A 15,356-nucleotide genomic window follows, 5' to 3' on the forward strand; every position below is an offset into this window, starting at 1 on the left:
TAATACAATAATAAATTATATGTTTATATTTGTATCTATTATAATATACTAATATACAATAAGCCCTTGTTTAACGCGTTCAAGTTCTTAGAAAACTCGTTAACCGGAAACATGTTAAGTGAAACACTTTTTATACATGCTTTATTATAATGTGTTCCTGCAGATATATAACTGTATTTGTTCGCACACACAGTCGCGAAGATAACGCACACCACTGCCCTCCCGCCCACCTTATATTATCTCATTGTTTTTATCCAATTAATATGATAAATATCATTATTATTATTATTATTTTTCTATTATATAATTACTATACCATATTATTATTATTATTATTGTAATTAATATTAGTACTTTTCTATTATATAATTATTATTTGTATTATTATATGCGTTTTTCGGCGATTACACTTTCGCGGTTTCGGGTTTCTGTCACAGAACACGGGACCGACGACCCGCAGTTAGTCACAGAACACGAGACCGGCCGTTGTAATCGCCGAAAAACTAGCATATAAAAGGCCGCACGACCGATCATCGGTATCCAGTCCTTCACCTGAGCTGTAGTAAGACCCACCCGGGCAGACTTGCGCATCTCAGGTGAAAGATTTTCCCTCCCCGAACCTATCGGACGGTATTGATATTGGTCAATGGTGCAATAGTCAGAGTATTCCGGCATTGTACTGATCGATATCTCTGTCGCAGTTCATGGGGCAATAGTCTGAGTATTCTGGCATTGCACCGACTGTCATACCGTTCGTTAGGTTCTTCGTCCCCGTCGTGCGGTACCTTTGTCGTTCGTTCTATTGTTTTCGCGTCGCATACGTGCATTTTAATATTAAATTAATCCGTATCAAATATATAACTTCCTTCCGTAACAAACAATAGATTTCTATATTCATCCGTTATCCTACATAAAATTGGTCCTTCGAGCCAGATGAAAAGAAAACAAACCGTGACCACGTCATATTTTCCATCATCTTCAATCATCTCATGTGCGTAATCTCATCTTACCCTCTACAATGGTACCTCCCGCATCAATTGGTTACGTAGAAGCTGACGCACGGGTCATCCGTGATACCGACCGAATTACCTCATTCATTATCGCCGCAGGTGAATACAAGGCTGATATTCAAAATGCCGGCAAACGTTCAAAAGTTGACAACATGCTGCGAGACGTGAACGACATCCGTGCAAAAGTCGAAGAGGATATCCAGTACATGGAACGGGCTGTAAATCAAGGCATTGCGCCGATAGATGTCACTGATACAAAGGACAGTTGGGCACTCTCTGCTGCATTCGACAATCTCTATTACGAGCTCACCGCCTTTTCTGATGTACATAACTTTACGCTGGGACGAGTCCATGATCAATCAGTCGCTCCGAACATGGGCCCAAATAATAGCATGGCAAATCTGTCTCACTATTAACTACCAAAACGCAAGTTCCCTACGTTATCTGGTTCAATTACGGAATGGCAAGGATTTGACGATCTTTTCAACTCAATTATGTCCCACATGGCAGACCTTCCGGACGTAGAGAAATTTGAATTTCTAAAGACATCTCTCGAAGATGAAGCGTTATCACTTGTTGTCCACCTTCCATTTACCGCCGCCAACTATTCCAGTGCATGGAGCTTATTACGTGCCCGATATGGGAACAATAGGGATTTGGTCAGAGTCCATCTTGAAGCTCTTTTAGTTCCACATTCTGTGCTATCTAACGATGCCGGTTCTATAAAATCTCTCATCCAGTCAATTCTGGAACATACAGCAGCTTTGGACAACCTGGATCTAACCACCCGGCTATGGAGTCCAATCTTGATCCACATTTTCGAAAAATATTTGGATTATGACCTTCGTGCTCGGTGGGAAATGATTCTTGGTGAACGGCACCAACCACAAATTTCCGAATTCGTTGAGTTTTTGCGCTCTCACGTGCCGTCCGCTGAAGCTCGGTTAGGACTTTATTCTGCAGTGATTCAAGGTTCTGTTGGTCGATTCCAACCCTCTGCAAATTCGAAATCCGACCATCGTCAGCGTCCTATATCCTCGTCAAAAGCACTGGTTGCAACCACTAACCAGTCTCCCGCTCCGTCAAAACCTTGTCCATTATGTACACAGGTCCATTCGATACGCCAGTGCCAAATTTTCATAAACCAAAGCCCAACAGAACGGTTCGAAACCATGAAGAAATTTCAACTCTGCATTAACTGTTTGGGCGCTGGACACTCTACGGCAGCATGTCCATCAAAACACACTTGCCACTCGTGTCATAAAAAACACCACACATTGTTGCACTTTCCAACCAGCCCACCCGTCATCGCAGGTATTCAGTCGCCAACATCAATGTTCGTTGCCACAAATAAACCTCAGACCATACTACTATCTACGTTACTCATCAGTGTCGTGTCAGTGAACAACCAGAAACACACGTTCCGAGCCCTATTAGATACGGGCGTGCAGGTTAGCTTTATTACCAAGAAAAGTGCAGATCACCTAGCGTTACCTATACGTCGTTGTTCAACACAAATAAGTGCCTTCTCGGGTGCATCGGTCAACGCGGTGTCGGGCGCAATTACGATCAGCATGTCACCAGTAGACAATTCAGAACCGTCTATTCCTCTTGATGTTTACATTGTAGCAAAAGTAACGGAACCCTTAACTCAAACTTCATTCACATTCACCGCGTTGCCTCATTTGAACAAATTGAATCTAGCGGATCCAACATTTAATATTCAAGGTCCAATTGACATTCTGTTGGGCGCCGATGTCGCCCCATCTATCCTCACCGGAAACCGTGTTGCCAGACTTCAGTTACACCCAACAGCCTTCAGCACTGTTTTCGGATGGGTTCTGATGGGACCAGTCACACCAAGTACAACTACTGAAGTTACGTCAATGCTCGTCACCACTGAGACATCACTCGAACAGTCTCTAAGTAAATTTTGGGAAATGGAAGAACCCCCTCACACGGAACACCTGAGTCCCGATGAAGTGTAAGCTGAAGCAATATTTACTTCGTCCGTCAAGCGTCTAGTATCTGGGCGATTCAGCGTTGCACTACCATTCAAACAACCACATCCAATATTGGGAGATTCCAAAGGTATGGCACTTAAGCGATTTCATTATTTAGAGCACCGATTATCACGTGAGGAAGGGCTCTCACAACAATACAAAGATTTTATGAGAGACTACCTCACAAGTCAACATATGGAAGTCATTCCCACAAACCAAAAAATGACTCCATACCGTTACTATATACCACATCACTGCATCTTACGCCCAGACAGTCTTACAACAAAACTCAGGGTAGTTTTCGATGCATCTGCTACCACTACCGTTGGACGATCATTGAACAGCAGCTTATATACGGGTCGTAAGCTCCAACAAGATCTACCACAGATTTTGATCCGAGCACGTGTTCACAAAATATTGTTCACAGCAGATATCAAACAAATGTACCGGCAGATCGAAATCCACCCCGAACATAGAGATTATCTAAGAATTCTATGGTGTTTCAACCGCGACCAGCCAATCGAAGAATATCGTTTATGCACCGTCACTTACAGGACATCTTGTGCACCGTATCAGGCATTACGCACATTACACCATCTAGCGGAAATCGAAAAAACTACATATCCAATGGCTGCTGATATACTCATGCATGATACCTTCGTGGACGACATACTTACAGGGGCCAACACTCCAGAGGCGGCTCTTGATCGTCAGAAACAAGTGATATTCCTATGCAACCGAGGCCACTTTAAACTTAGGAAATGGGCCAGCAACTCATCCATAATTCTCCAATCTGTGCCTGTCAGCGATCGCTCCATGTCTCCTGACGTACTATTCCACGATGATTTGGGCGCGAGGCTCAAAATCCTCGGCATGCGATGGAACCCCAAACAGGACCAGTTTACTTATACGGTTCAGCGTCCCCATGTCAAGACTACAAAACGCTCGATGTTATCGGATCTAGCTCACATATTCGATCCACTCGGACTTCTCGCACCAATCACCTTTTTGGCAAAACACCTCATGCAGTTACTGTGAACGTCTGGGATCGACTGGGACGATCCAATCCCTGACTCAGTGCTCAAACAGTGGCAGCGGTACCAGCTTGAACTCCAATGTATCCAGCACTTGAAGATCCCACGCAGAATCACCATGGACGGAGATGTTAAATATGAACTCCACGACAGACAGCTCCGAGAAAGGCTATGCAGCAGCTGTATATCTGCGTTGTGACTATGGGGAGGCAGTTCAATGCCATCTTATAACTGCAAAAACCAAGGTATCGCCTCTCAAGCGAGTGACAATCCCACGTCTAGAGTTGTGTGGGGCAGTATTAGCCGCTCAACTGTTACATCACGTCCACGAAGTCTACCAGCCTCTACTCTCCATCTCTGCGATGCACGCCTGGATAGACTCAAATACCACCCTCGCGTGGATAAAATCCTCCCCACACAAATGGGCTACGTTCGTTGCAAACAGAACCAGCCAGCTTCAGAGTCTCACACCACCATCATTATGGCGATACGTCCCGACAGGTGATAACCCAGTTGACTGTGCCTCGCGTGGACTCTACCCGAACGAGCTACACCATCCAATGTGGTGGAGCGGACCCGCCTTCTTGGTCCAGGATGACAGCGCTTGGCCACCAATGTCTACGCCTGATATGCTTGATCCTATAATCAGCGAGGCACGGCCTATCACTCTACTATCAACCTCGGAAACAAGCATCTTCGATCAGCTGTTCCTTCGCCACTCGTCATTGAAGAAGATCATTCGTATAATTGCATACTGTATACGATTTTTTACGGACATTAACCCACTAGCTGTCAACCCATCACCTTCTGAACAACTTCACGCATTTGAAATTATCATTATCGCAGTGCAGAAGCAATCTTTTTCCGATGAACACAGTTATCTTAGAGATCAAAATCATCAAAGTCAAAGCAAACTGCGTGCTTTAAATCCTTTTCTTGATGATCATGGTATTATCCGAGTTGGAGGTCGACTGATTCACGCGGACATTCCGTACGAACAGAAACATCCGATCCTTCTGCCTCGGTCACATCGACTCACTGACCTGATCATCGATGACTACCATCAGCATCACAAACATCCTGGAGCCACAACATTACAAACCATCATACAACAACAATACTGGATTGTAGCAAGTCGCCAGATCATTCGATCTCGACTCCGTACCTGTATTTCCTGTTACCGACTCCGTCCTCGTGGACTTCAACCATTGATAGGAAACCTACCGAAATTCAGATTACAACAAGTAAAACCTTTTTTAGTCACAGGAGTTGATTATGCTGGTCCTATATCGTTAAGAACGTCAACAACCCGCAGAACTGTATCATGCCAGGCATACATCTGTCTGTTCGTTTGTATGACCACAAAGGCGCTACATCTAGAACTCGCTTCAGACTTATCCACAGAAACATTCCTTATGGCTCTATGTCGATTCATTTCACGCAGGGGCCTGATTCAGGAAATCCACAGCGACTGTGGCACCAACTTTGTGGGTGCTGCCAATTTGTTCCGGACAGTCGACGAATTTCCGCAGTCTGCAGAGTACCAAGACAAATGCCGTGATTACCTCACTGCACGAAACTTCACTTGGCACTTCAACCCACCATCTGCCCCCCACTTTGGAGGCCTGTGGGAGGCTGGAGTAAAATCAGTCAAAACATTACTCTATCGACGCTTGATCTCCAACGACTCAAATATGAAGAATTGACAACGTTGTTAACTCGGATCGAATCAACATTGAATTCCCGTCCGTTGGGCGCTCTGAGTCCCGATCCAAATAACTTTGAGGTTCTCACACCCAGTCATTTCTTGACACTCATGCCCAGCACAGCCACTGTTGACCCAGACCTCAGCTCAATTCCAATGTCCCGATACCAGCGCTGGAGACTTATCAAGGACCTACATCACCATTTCTGGAACCGTTGGCAGACGGACTTCTTACAGACCCTGCAACGGTGAACCAAATGGTCAACACACCAAGAAAACCTCAAGGTGGACAAATTAGTCCTTATCCGTGAACCCACCGCACCGCTGCATTGGAAACTGGGCCGGGTAGTTCAACTGCATCCTGGGTTAGACGGAATTGTTCGAGTAGCCACGGTGCAGACACAGAATGGGCTTTTCAAACGTCCAACAGTTAAACTCTGTCCTTTGCCAATATGTTGAATGCCGAAAGCATTCAAAGGGGGCAGCATGTTCACATACACAGTCGCGAAGATAACGCACACCACTGCCCTCCCGCCCACCTTATATTATCTCATTGTTTTTATCCAATTAATATGATAAATATTATTATTATTATTTTTCTATTATATAATTATTATTTGTATTATTATATGCGTTTTTCGACGATTACACTTTCGCGGTTTCGGGTTTCTGTCACAGAACACGGGACCGACGACCCGCAGTTAGTCACAGAACACGAGACCGGCCGTTGTAATTGCCGAAAAACTAGCATATAAAAGGCCGCACGACCGATCATCGGTATCCAGTCCTTCACCTGAGCTGTAGTAAGACCCACCCGGGCAGACTTGCGCATCTCAGGTGAAAGATTTTCCCTCCCCGAACCTATCGGACGGTATTGATATTGGTCAATGGTGCAATAGTCAGAGTATTCCGGCATTGTACTGATCGATATCTCTGTCGCAGTTCATGGGGCAATAGTCTGAGTATTCTGGCATTGCACCGACTGTCATACCGTTCGTTAGGTTCTTCGTCCCCGTCGTGCGGTACTTTTGTCGTTCGTTCTATTGTTTTCGCGTCGCATACGTGCATTTTAATATTAAATTAATCCGTATCAAATATATAACTTCCTTCCGTAACAAACAATAGATTTCTATATTCATCCGTTATCCTACAGTATTATTTTACATTTTTTATGTTATGATAAAAATTACAAGATTTAATTATTTCCGGTTTGACCACAGTTCATAAAAAAATCAGTTAAATTTTGTTTTCAATATAATTTGTTTACTTTAAACGGAGATAAAAACAATACTGGCTTAAAACATTGTGTTTACGACCAATCTTATTTTCAGTACATTAAATTGTGTATAAGTTTTCTAAAACATTCGTATTCTCGTACCAATAGGCATGTACTTAGATATCATAATAACTTAAAAAGTTAACCTTTGATTTTTAAACTATTAACTACAACTGAGAAATACCTGTGACGAAATCTTCATCAGAATTAATAATAATATAATGAACAATATCACTAGTATTCTGATGACACGTGCCAAAAGTAGACAGTATTTGTGCGATGTATGCGGCATAACATTCACTCCGAACAGTCATCTGTCGATGCGTCGACGGACAGGAACGAGAATGAAATACTATTTGTGCGACGTTTGTAGCCCAATGTTTGTCACTAACAGTGAATTGAAGGTATACCCGCGTACGCACACGGGTGAAAATCTATACCCATGTGATGTGTGTGATAAGTCGTTCACTCGAAACGGCAATCTGAAAGTGCATTTGCGGACGCATACGGGTGAAAAACCGTACTCGTGTAACGTGTGTTATAAGTCGTTCACTCAAAACAGTAATTTGACAGTGCATCGGCGGACGCATATGGGTGAAAACCCGTACTCGTGTGACGTGTGTAACAAGTCGTTCAAACAAAAAGACCATCTGGAAAATCACTGGCGGACACACGGCTCTATAAACCCGTAACTGATGCGACGATGATATTAGTGGTAACTCGTTGTGACAGTCCGAAGCGTCACAATAAAAGGACGAATCTTAAGTCGGTAAATTTCACAACGCTGCCTGTTTGGCGCATATAACAAAAATAATCCTTTCAATTTAATTTTAATTTATGATACTGTTGACCATCATGTCTGTGACAGTTAATAACTCGATAGGTGTTCGTGAATAACTGCACACTTGTGTTAAATTAATTGTTTTTTGTGCATCAAAAATAAATATTTTTATGTTTATCAACGTTTATGGCGAAAACCATAAAAAAAACCACTTTTTCTCTATTTTTATTCAATAAGTACTATAAGAGCTATAACTTTGTGCACTATGTAGGTATTTAACATATTTTACAGTTGAAAAAATTTGCATATTTTAATCACTACGAGTATATATATATACGATATATAATATATTAGCTTTTAGTAGGGCTAAGGTTTTATGCCCTTAAAAATATTAAAGTATGCACTTATTTATGCCCTAAAATGTCTCTAAATATGCCTTACAAACTAAAACATTTTGAGCACACTATATCCGGAGAAAATTTTTTTGCTGGCTGGGTAAAATTATTTATTTATTTTGTAAAATATAAATAAATAAATCCAAATATAAAACACTACTAATCTCAAATATAAATACTGGTACATCGCAATCACTTCATGAAACTCTATGGTTTTAACGAGCTCTGCTTCAATATGTTTTTCTTTTTGATAATCAATTGTTCCAATACGAGTATGTAATTGGATAAGTTTGTTACTTGTTCAGTATTAGCAGTATTACGCTTTACAAATTCGTACACACATATATATCGTATATCCAATGATGTATGTGGTTCATGCTATCTACACAGTACGCACATTAAATTTTGATTATTTAATCAATTATTTTGATACCGCCTACCACAGCCAAAGTTCAACTTTTTTTACATCAGCCACAGACTAGTCTACACTTAAATTTTGTTTGAAAATAGAGTCAACCCATTGGTTCATTGGGGGCCCTTTTAGAAATGACGCCCTGCGATAGCAGCCCCAGGTTGCCCCGTGTGTATATCCGCCACTGAGCAAAAGCACATAATATAAATGGGTGATACAGTACTAATTTTGTAAATAGCTGAATATTTAACAAAAATATGTAATATTTAGTAAATTATGTAAAAATATGTAATGATCAAATATGTAAAAATATGTAATATGAACCATAGCTTAAAATAATCAGATAGTCCTATAACATATTTCTATAAAGGAATTATTCGAATATTATCATTCCCGACAAATATGTAAATACATACAAATCCGCACCCTAATAATTATGATCAGTAGTAGTTTCTGGAAAATTTCAGTACATGTAGAACAATCTATTTTAAAAAAATTCTTTTTACTATAAATCCACTGATATAGTATAAATATTATCTTTAAGAACATTAACACTATAATTTTCACAGAAAGGCATGTCTGGTATTTCTTTATTTTCTTCACCGATATCTTTTTCAGATTTTCTTTTTTTTTCAAACGTATTTCAAAAATACTGTAAAAACTTGTACTATCTAACACTACACAATTGGTAGCATCTTCTTATACTAAATTCCTTAAAAGCAATTGTTTGATAGCTGATCGAAATTCTAGAATATTAGGATTGTTATTGTACCCAAACCTATGCATAATTTTAGAAAAAATCAGTTCTAAATGGTCTTGCGAAAATTTAAATGTTAAAAGATATTTGATAATTATAAATTAAGGTTTACAGTTGTGACCAATGCGTGAGAGTGGCGTATTTATGGGGGGGGGGGTGTGAGGGATAGATTCCCATTGGCCTTTTTTTTACTTGATAATTTTAATAATATCGTACATATATTACAGAAATACAGAATACAATTATTGAAAACGCTACATTTTATTATGCTATTGAAATTTTAAGAATTTGGTAATATTATGGTTGATGGCTGTAGTCAATACACGACTTACTGCTTAATATGTATATGATTGAAAATAATTCGAATAATAAATCGTAAAATTCTGTCAATTGTCATTATTGTCAATAACGATCCAGCTATTATTATGCTATTATTATACTATGTATGCGAGTTCTAACGAATAATTATTCTGACAAATTCGTCGTCAGAACAAAGCGGTTATTTTGTGCGCGTTTTTCGACATTCTGGTGGTCAGTATGTTTCTGCCACCCAGCAAAGATGGACGAACTTGATGAATTGTATTTTCTTGAATGTCCGTTATTGAAATTATTGTTGTTAAATGGTGGAAAAACAGAGCATGTCAACGAGTTATTTTCTAGAAGAGACGACAAAGGAGAGTTTGAAATGTTATTTCAAGAATTGTGGGATCAACCGGAAAAGTTTTTCGAGTATTTCAGGATGAAACCAGAAATATTTGAATACATACTGGAGAAAATAGAAGAAAGCATTACAAAATTCTCCAATTTTCATAAATGTATTTCAGCAAAACAAAGACTGGCTGTAACTATAAGGTAAGAAAAAGTTAACAATATTAAGTTTTTTACTTCAATTTAAAGTCGAGATATTTATAAATTTAATTTTTATTATTTTTAATTGTTTTAAATATAAATGAAAATACAAATAGTCAAGTGAAATAAAATATGCAGAAAAATTGAACACATCGCACTTACATTTTTAATGTTTTATCGCTATTTATGGTGTTACACTTGAAAAGAACGAAGCAAGATCTTCATGTTGAGTAGTACTCAGTGGAGTTCCCACTTGTGAAATCCAACTACCACTCGTTGATGAACTACATGATAATACACTTGGTGGTGGACGGTGGGTTGGCTGTAGTGTATGTTGACCTCTGAACTCCCCTAAAAGATCCTCTTCGCAAAACACTTGTTGCAATTTAATCCTCACAAACATTTTTCTTTCTTCTGGTATTTTCCTCAAATATGGCAATAAGCTCATGAGAAAATGATAATCTAGATCTTCATTTCGAGAAGCTGAATTCTTTTCTTTGAAAAATTGTAATTTTTGTTCTTCGAGTATCATCAATTGTTTAACCGCATTGGCATTATTCATTTTGGCAACTTTTTTCTGAGAAGCACTTAAGTTTTGTGGTAGTGTAGTTGTATTCGGTGTGTTTTGAGGAGATTTTATCATCAGGTTTTCATTATCAGGATCATCAGGATCATCGGGATCAGGAGAAAAAGTAGTAGTTGAATTCTGGGTATCTACATCAAATGTTGTCTCACTCGAAACATTACCCTGCAATTGTCTTTTTTGAAATTGGTCCTTTAAAAATTCCATGCTTTTAAAATGGACCCATCTAGACTCTTTGATGATTCCTCCTTCGTCTCCACTCCGTTTTTTAGGATTCTTGCTCAATTCCTTGCGAAACGTGTCCCTCAGACCTCGCCATTTAGTTTTGGCTGCTTCGCCTAAAATTAATTGAAAAAAAATAATTCACCAATGACTTTAATGTTGACCAAGAAATATGTTAGCGTATTGAATTATTGTTGTAATTGATATGTTGTATATATTATACATTATATTATATTATTGTATGTATTTTTTTTTTTGTTTTTTTTTATTTTAATTTTAGATTTTTATCAACTGGGATATCATTTCGTTCACTAAGCTTCTCCTACAGAATTTCACACTGTACTATTCGAAACATAGTTTACGAAGTATGTCAAGCTACATGGGAGTGTTTCTGTGGTATACATATGTCTTTGCCTACTACAGAGAAATGTTAAACTATAGCAAGTGACTTCTACAAAAAATGGAATTTCCCCAACTGCATCGGTTGCATAGACGGGAAACATATTCGCGTGAAATGCCCTAAACAAACAGGATCGATGTATTTCAACTATAAGGGCTATTATTCTGTCGTATTGCAAGGAATATCTGATGCAAATTACAAATTCATTGCTATTGAAGTCAGGGCTTACGGTAAACAGAGTGATGCGGGAACATTTTCAGATTTAAATGTTTATCAACGGCTTGAAGCAAACACTTTAAACATACCAGAGAATGAAAATATTCCATTAACTAATATTTCAGCACCTTTTGTTTTGTTGGGTGATGATGCCTATCCTTTAAAAAAAATTTGTTGAAACCATATTCAAGAAAAAGACTCACTATTGAAGAACGTATTTTCAATTATCGATTATCAAGAGCTAGGCGATGCGTAGAATGTGCCTTCGGTATACTAGTAGCCAAGTGGAGATGTTAAAAACTGAGCTACAAATCGATCCTGATAAAATAGACATTGTAGTTAAATGTGTTTGTCTTTTGCATAATATAATCATTGATAAGTAAGGTCTTACATCCTTTGATTTTCCTGAGGTGAGCTTTGAACCCCAACATAATGTGCCAATTTCACGGAGATATAATCACTACGGAAGAATCGCGAATGAAACTAGAGAAACTTTGAAAAATTATTTTGTTAGTCTAGCAGGTGAAATCCCGTTTCAATACAATCTACTGTTGTAATCAAGAGCTTCAAATTTATTTTAATTTATTTTGTAATAAAAAATAATTTTTTTAACGGATTATAGTTGTTTTCTATGCTGTTTTCTATTCTATTTACTATGCTGGACAACCGACACGGGCACACACGCTCGTAATTTTTGTCGATAACATACAAAATATCATGAATATTGTCGTCTATTATTAGATATATACATTCATATTTAACAAAATAAAATCTAATAATAACTGGTATTTATCGTTTCCCATACTTTTTGGAAAATAATATAGCACGAGTTGCGACATACTGATATGCATTGAATACAATTGAATGGTTATAATAGCGTATAAAATAATATAATAAGTGTAAATAAATACCGTTTTAAAATAATTGGTTTTTTATGACTTGTTTTAAAAATATTAGTATATTCATTTCAATATGATATTAAATTAAAAATTGTACTTACTGCTAGTATTGAGTTCTGTAGCAACTTTCTCCCACTTTTGCCGAGAAATATCTTTGTTGTGGTAATTTTTTTCACTCATGTACCACAAACACCTATTCTCATACACGAGACTGATTAATTTATCGGGATCCATGGTTCCAATAAATAAATAAATTGTAATAATTATATAATTATATAATAATCAAATCTCGTCAAAACAGTCGCAATTCGGACGAAATAATCAAACTTGTTTGAACGCTCAACTGTTTCTGACGACGTCGTGTATGTTGTGACGTACTCAACGCTACCAATGTAAACAATCTCATTAGAAAACATGCGTTTGTTTGTTTAGACGAGTACGTCAGAACTTTTTAAGCCTTCAAAATTTACTTATTGTATAAACTAAATGTCTAGGGATTGTAAATATTAATTTTAAAATAATTCAATTTTTATAACATTTTATCATAAAAAAATTAAAAAATTACAAACATTTCTTTCTTGCTTTTTTTTCTCTGCAAAAATTTCAATAACTGAATAAAAATTTAATTATGATGTAACATCATTTCAATAATTAACAAAGACAAACCGTCCAAACGTTCTTGTGTCATACAAGACCCGTGACGTGTTTTAATTTGTTATAACGCAGAAAAAGACAGTTGTTATTACATTTTACAAAATAAATTTTGGTGGAAATTATTTAAAAAAAAACAATTTTTCTTGGGGGCCAAGTGCAAGTGCTCCATCAAGTTCATAATCAGGGACTGTCTGAGATGTTTCATATTAGATAAGCTAATACTTATACTATCCCATGTAACACCCCAAACTCGAACACCAACATCTTATTAACCACATTCATGATAATAAAAATATAGATTGACTTGATAATAATCTTGTTGCTATTCAGACAACAATACTTTTTTTTTTAGTTTATAAGATATGTTATCAAATAGTTCATGAGCTTATTTATAATAAAATTAATTATTAGCTTGACAAGAATCTTGTTGCTATTCAATTGACAGTACTTCTTATCAAATTGACATGGTATATTATCGGTGTTATTAGTAATATTTACTAATTTATACAAAACACATGTATTGGCTTGACAATAGCCTTTTTGTCATTCAATCAATAATACTTGTTTTGTTAGATTAACAAGGATCATTGTTGGATTTCACGAGCAGTATTGTAAAATATATTTGTTAATTCGATAACAATCTTGTTGGGATAAAAAAAAATTCATAAATCAAAATGTTTTTATGCTACGTGCAAAGGCAGTTAAATGGCTGAAGGACCACTCGGCTGGTCAAAATCAAGAAATATTGACCATTAATAATAATATAAAAGACACCTGAAAATTATTGAGGTAGACAATTCATATGTCAATGACATGACGGAGCACGATAGGCAACCTAACACACGATGACGACACTGGACGTTTTTGTGTTGGAACGGAAAGCTATACAAGGAAATGAGGATGATGCAGTTTAATTATCGGGGGGCCTCTATGGTCAGATTCGGTCTGGTTGGTTAGGTGTTGGAGAACGATGATGGTGACAGCTACTGGTGATGCTCGATGACCTGTGCGGCCTCTCGCACAACTCGCCTGCCCGAGTCGCTGATGGACTGATTCTGGTGCTTTGTGGATGGTGTTAACTAGGAATCTGTTATTTACGACGAGATTCGGCACTCAATGTGGCAAAAGGTCGTCGAAAGTCAACGGATTGATATACCGGTGTTTTCAATAGAAATTTAGGTTGGTTATAAATATGTTTGTTAATATAGCGTTAATAAAATATTTGTTAATTTAAATAATTAATTAATAAAATATATCATTAATTTTACAATATGTTTATCAATGTTTTAAATACGATTATGAATTGATCGAGGATTTATTTGAATCATCCATCGTTTTGTTAATTTAAACACTTTAATTTGTTTAAAAACAAAATATTCTGTTAAATCTACAAAATACCTTTATTACTTATATTGTTGGCCCATACTTATATTTGTTAATACCAAAAGTTAAAATAACGGAGAAGTATTCATTCATTCATAGATAATATTGTAATACCTAATCGTTCTGTTAAATTAAAAAAATATTTTTATTATTTATAAGTTTAGTATAGCGAAACCTCCCCCCAACGAACACCTCCAAACATTGGACTTTTTTTGAGAATCTTCTACTAACTTTCTACAAACTGAACTCTCTGAATAGAGGACAACATTTCAGTGACCGAGTGTCCGCTTTATAGAGGTTTAACTGTATAAAGAAATATAATGCCTTTTAATACCTCAGATAATAAATTAAGAAATGCCTTATAAAAATCCTTAGGTACTTATATACCCTTTAAGTGTGTAATGAATTTAAATATATAAACATGTATCTAGTATCCACTAACAGTTATAAAAATAAAAATAAACTTTAAATATAATAATTATAAGTTCAAAAGTTGTTGTAACAGGTTATACAATATTTAATAAAGTTGTAAATATATAATAATATAGTACATTTTCAATTTCCTCGGGAAAAAAATACAAAGTTTCATGTAATCCCAGCCCAAAGTATTAAGTATAGTCTATAAGAGGGCGCATATAAAAAAGTAGATTTTTGTCATAATAATATATTTGTTTGAAAAAAATAAAAACAGAATAAATTTTAAAACATTTTATTAAGTACATTATCTTATCATTAAACATATAATATAAATATATTATAGTCTTAACACATGATATA

General features: G+C 36.9%; 3 protein-coding genes across 3 annotated transcripts; 2 read left to right on the plus strand and 1 right to left on the minus strand.

Annotated features, from left to right (window-relative positions):
- The first annotated feature begins 3,103 nt into the window (after window positions 1-3,103).
- LOC113555883 lies at window positions 3,104-4,051 on the plus strand. The gene has a single exon (XM_026960478.1). The coding sequence runs from the start codon at window positions 3,104-3,106 to the stop codon at window positions 4,049-4,051; it is 948 nt and encodes a 315-aa protein (XP_026816279.1).
- A 133-nt stretch (window positions 4,052-4,184) lies between these two features.
- Window positions 4,185-5,753, plus strand: LOC113555881. Its single transcript, XM_026960473.1, has one exon. It carries the CDS (start codon window positions 4,185-4,187, stop codon window positions 5,751-5,753), a length of 1,569 nt encoding a protein of 522 aa, XP_026816274.1.
- A 4,653-nt stretch (window positions 5,754-10,406) lies between these two features.
- Window positions 10,407-12,776, minus strand: LOC113555880. Its single transcript, XM_026960472.1, has 2 exons — window positions 12,644-12,776; window positions 10,407-11,143 (listed from the first exon to the last, which is right to left on the minus strand). Exons 1-2 carry the CDS (start codon window positions 12,774-12,776, stop codon window positions 10,407-10,409), a joined length of 870 nt encoding a protein of 289 aa, XP_026816273.1.
- Window positions 12,777-15,356: the final 2,580 nt, after the last annotated feature.

The sequence above is a fragment of the Rhopalosiphum maidis genome, chromosome 3, assembly GCF_003676215.2.
Source record: "Rhopalosiphum maidis isolate BTI-1 chromosome 3, ASM367621v3, whole genome shotgun sequence".
Classification (NCBI taxonomy): Eukaryota; Metazoa; Arthropoda; class Insecta; order Hemiptera; family Aphididae; genus Rhopalosiphum; species Rhopalosiphum maidis.

Bases quoted from the DNA above. Each gene is read 5' to 3' on its own strand.
- LOC113555883 (XM_026960478.1), top strand. From the start codon at position 3,104: ATGGCACTTAAGCGATTTCATTATTTAGAGCACCGATTATCACGTGAG.
- LOC113555881 (XM_026960473.1), top strand. From the start codon at position 4,185: ATGAACTCCACGACAGACAGCTCCGAGAAAGGCTATGCAGCAGCTGTA.
- LOC113555880 (XM_026960472.1), bottom strand. From the start codon at position 12,776: ATGGATCCCGATAAATTAATCAGTCTCGTGTATGAGAATAGGTGTTTG. The intron at 11,144-12,643 runs GTAAGTACAATT...AATTAATTTTAG, and splicing joins TACAGAACTCAATACTAGCA to GCGAAGCAGCCAAAACTAAA.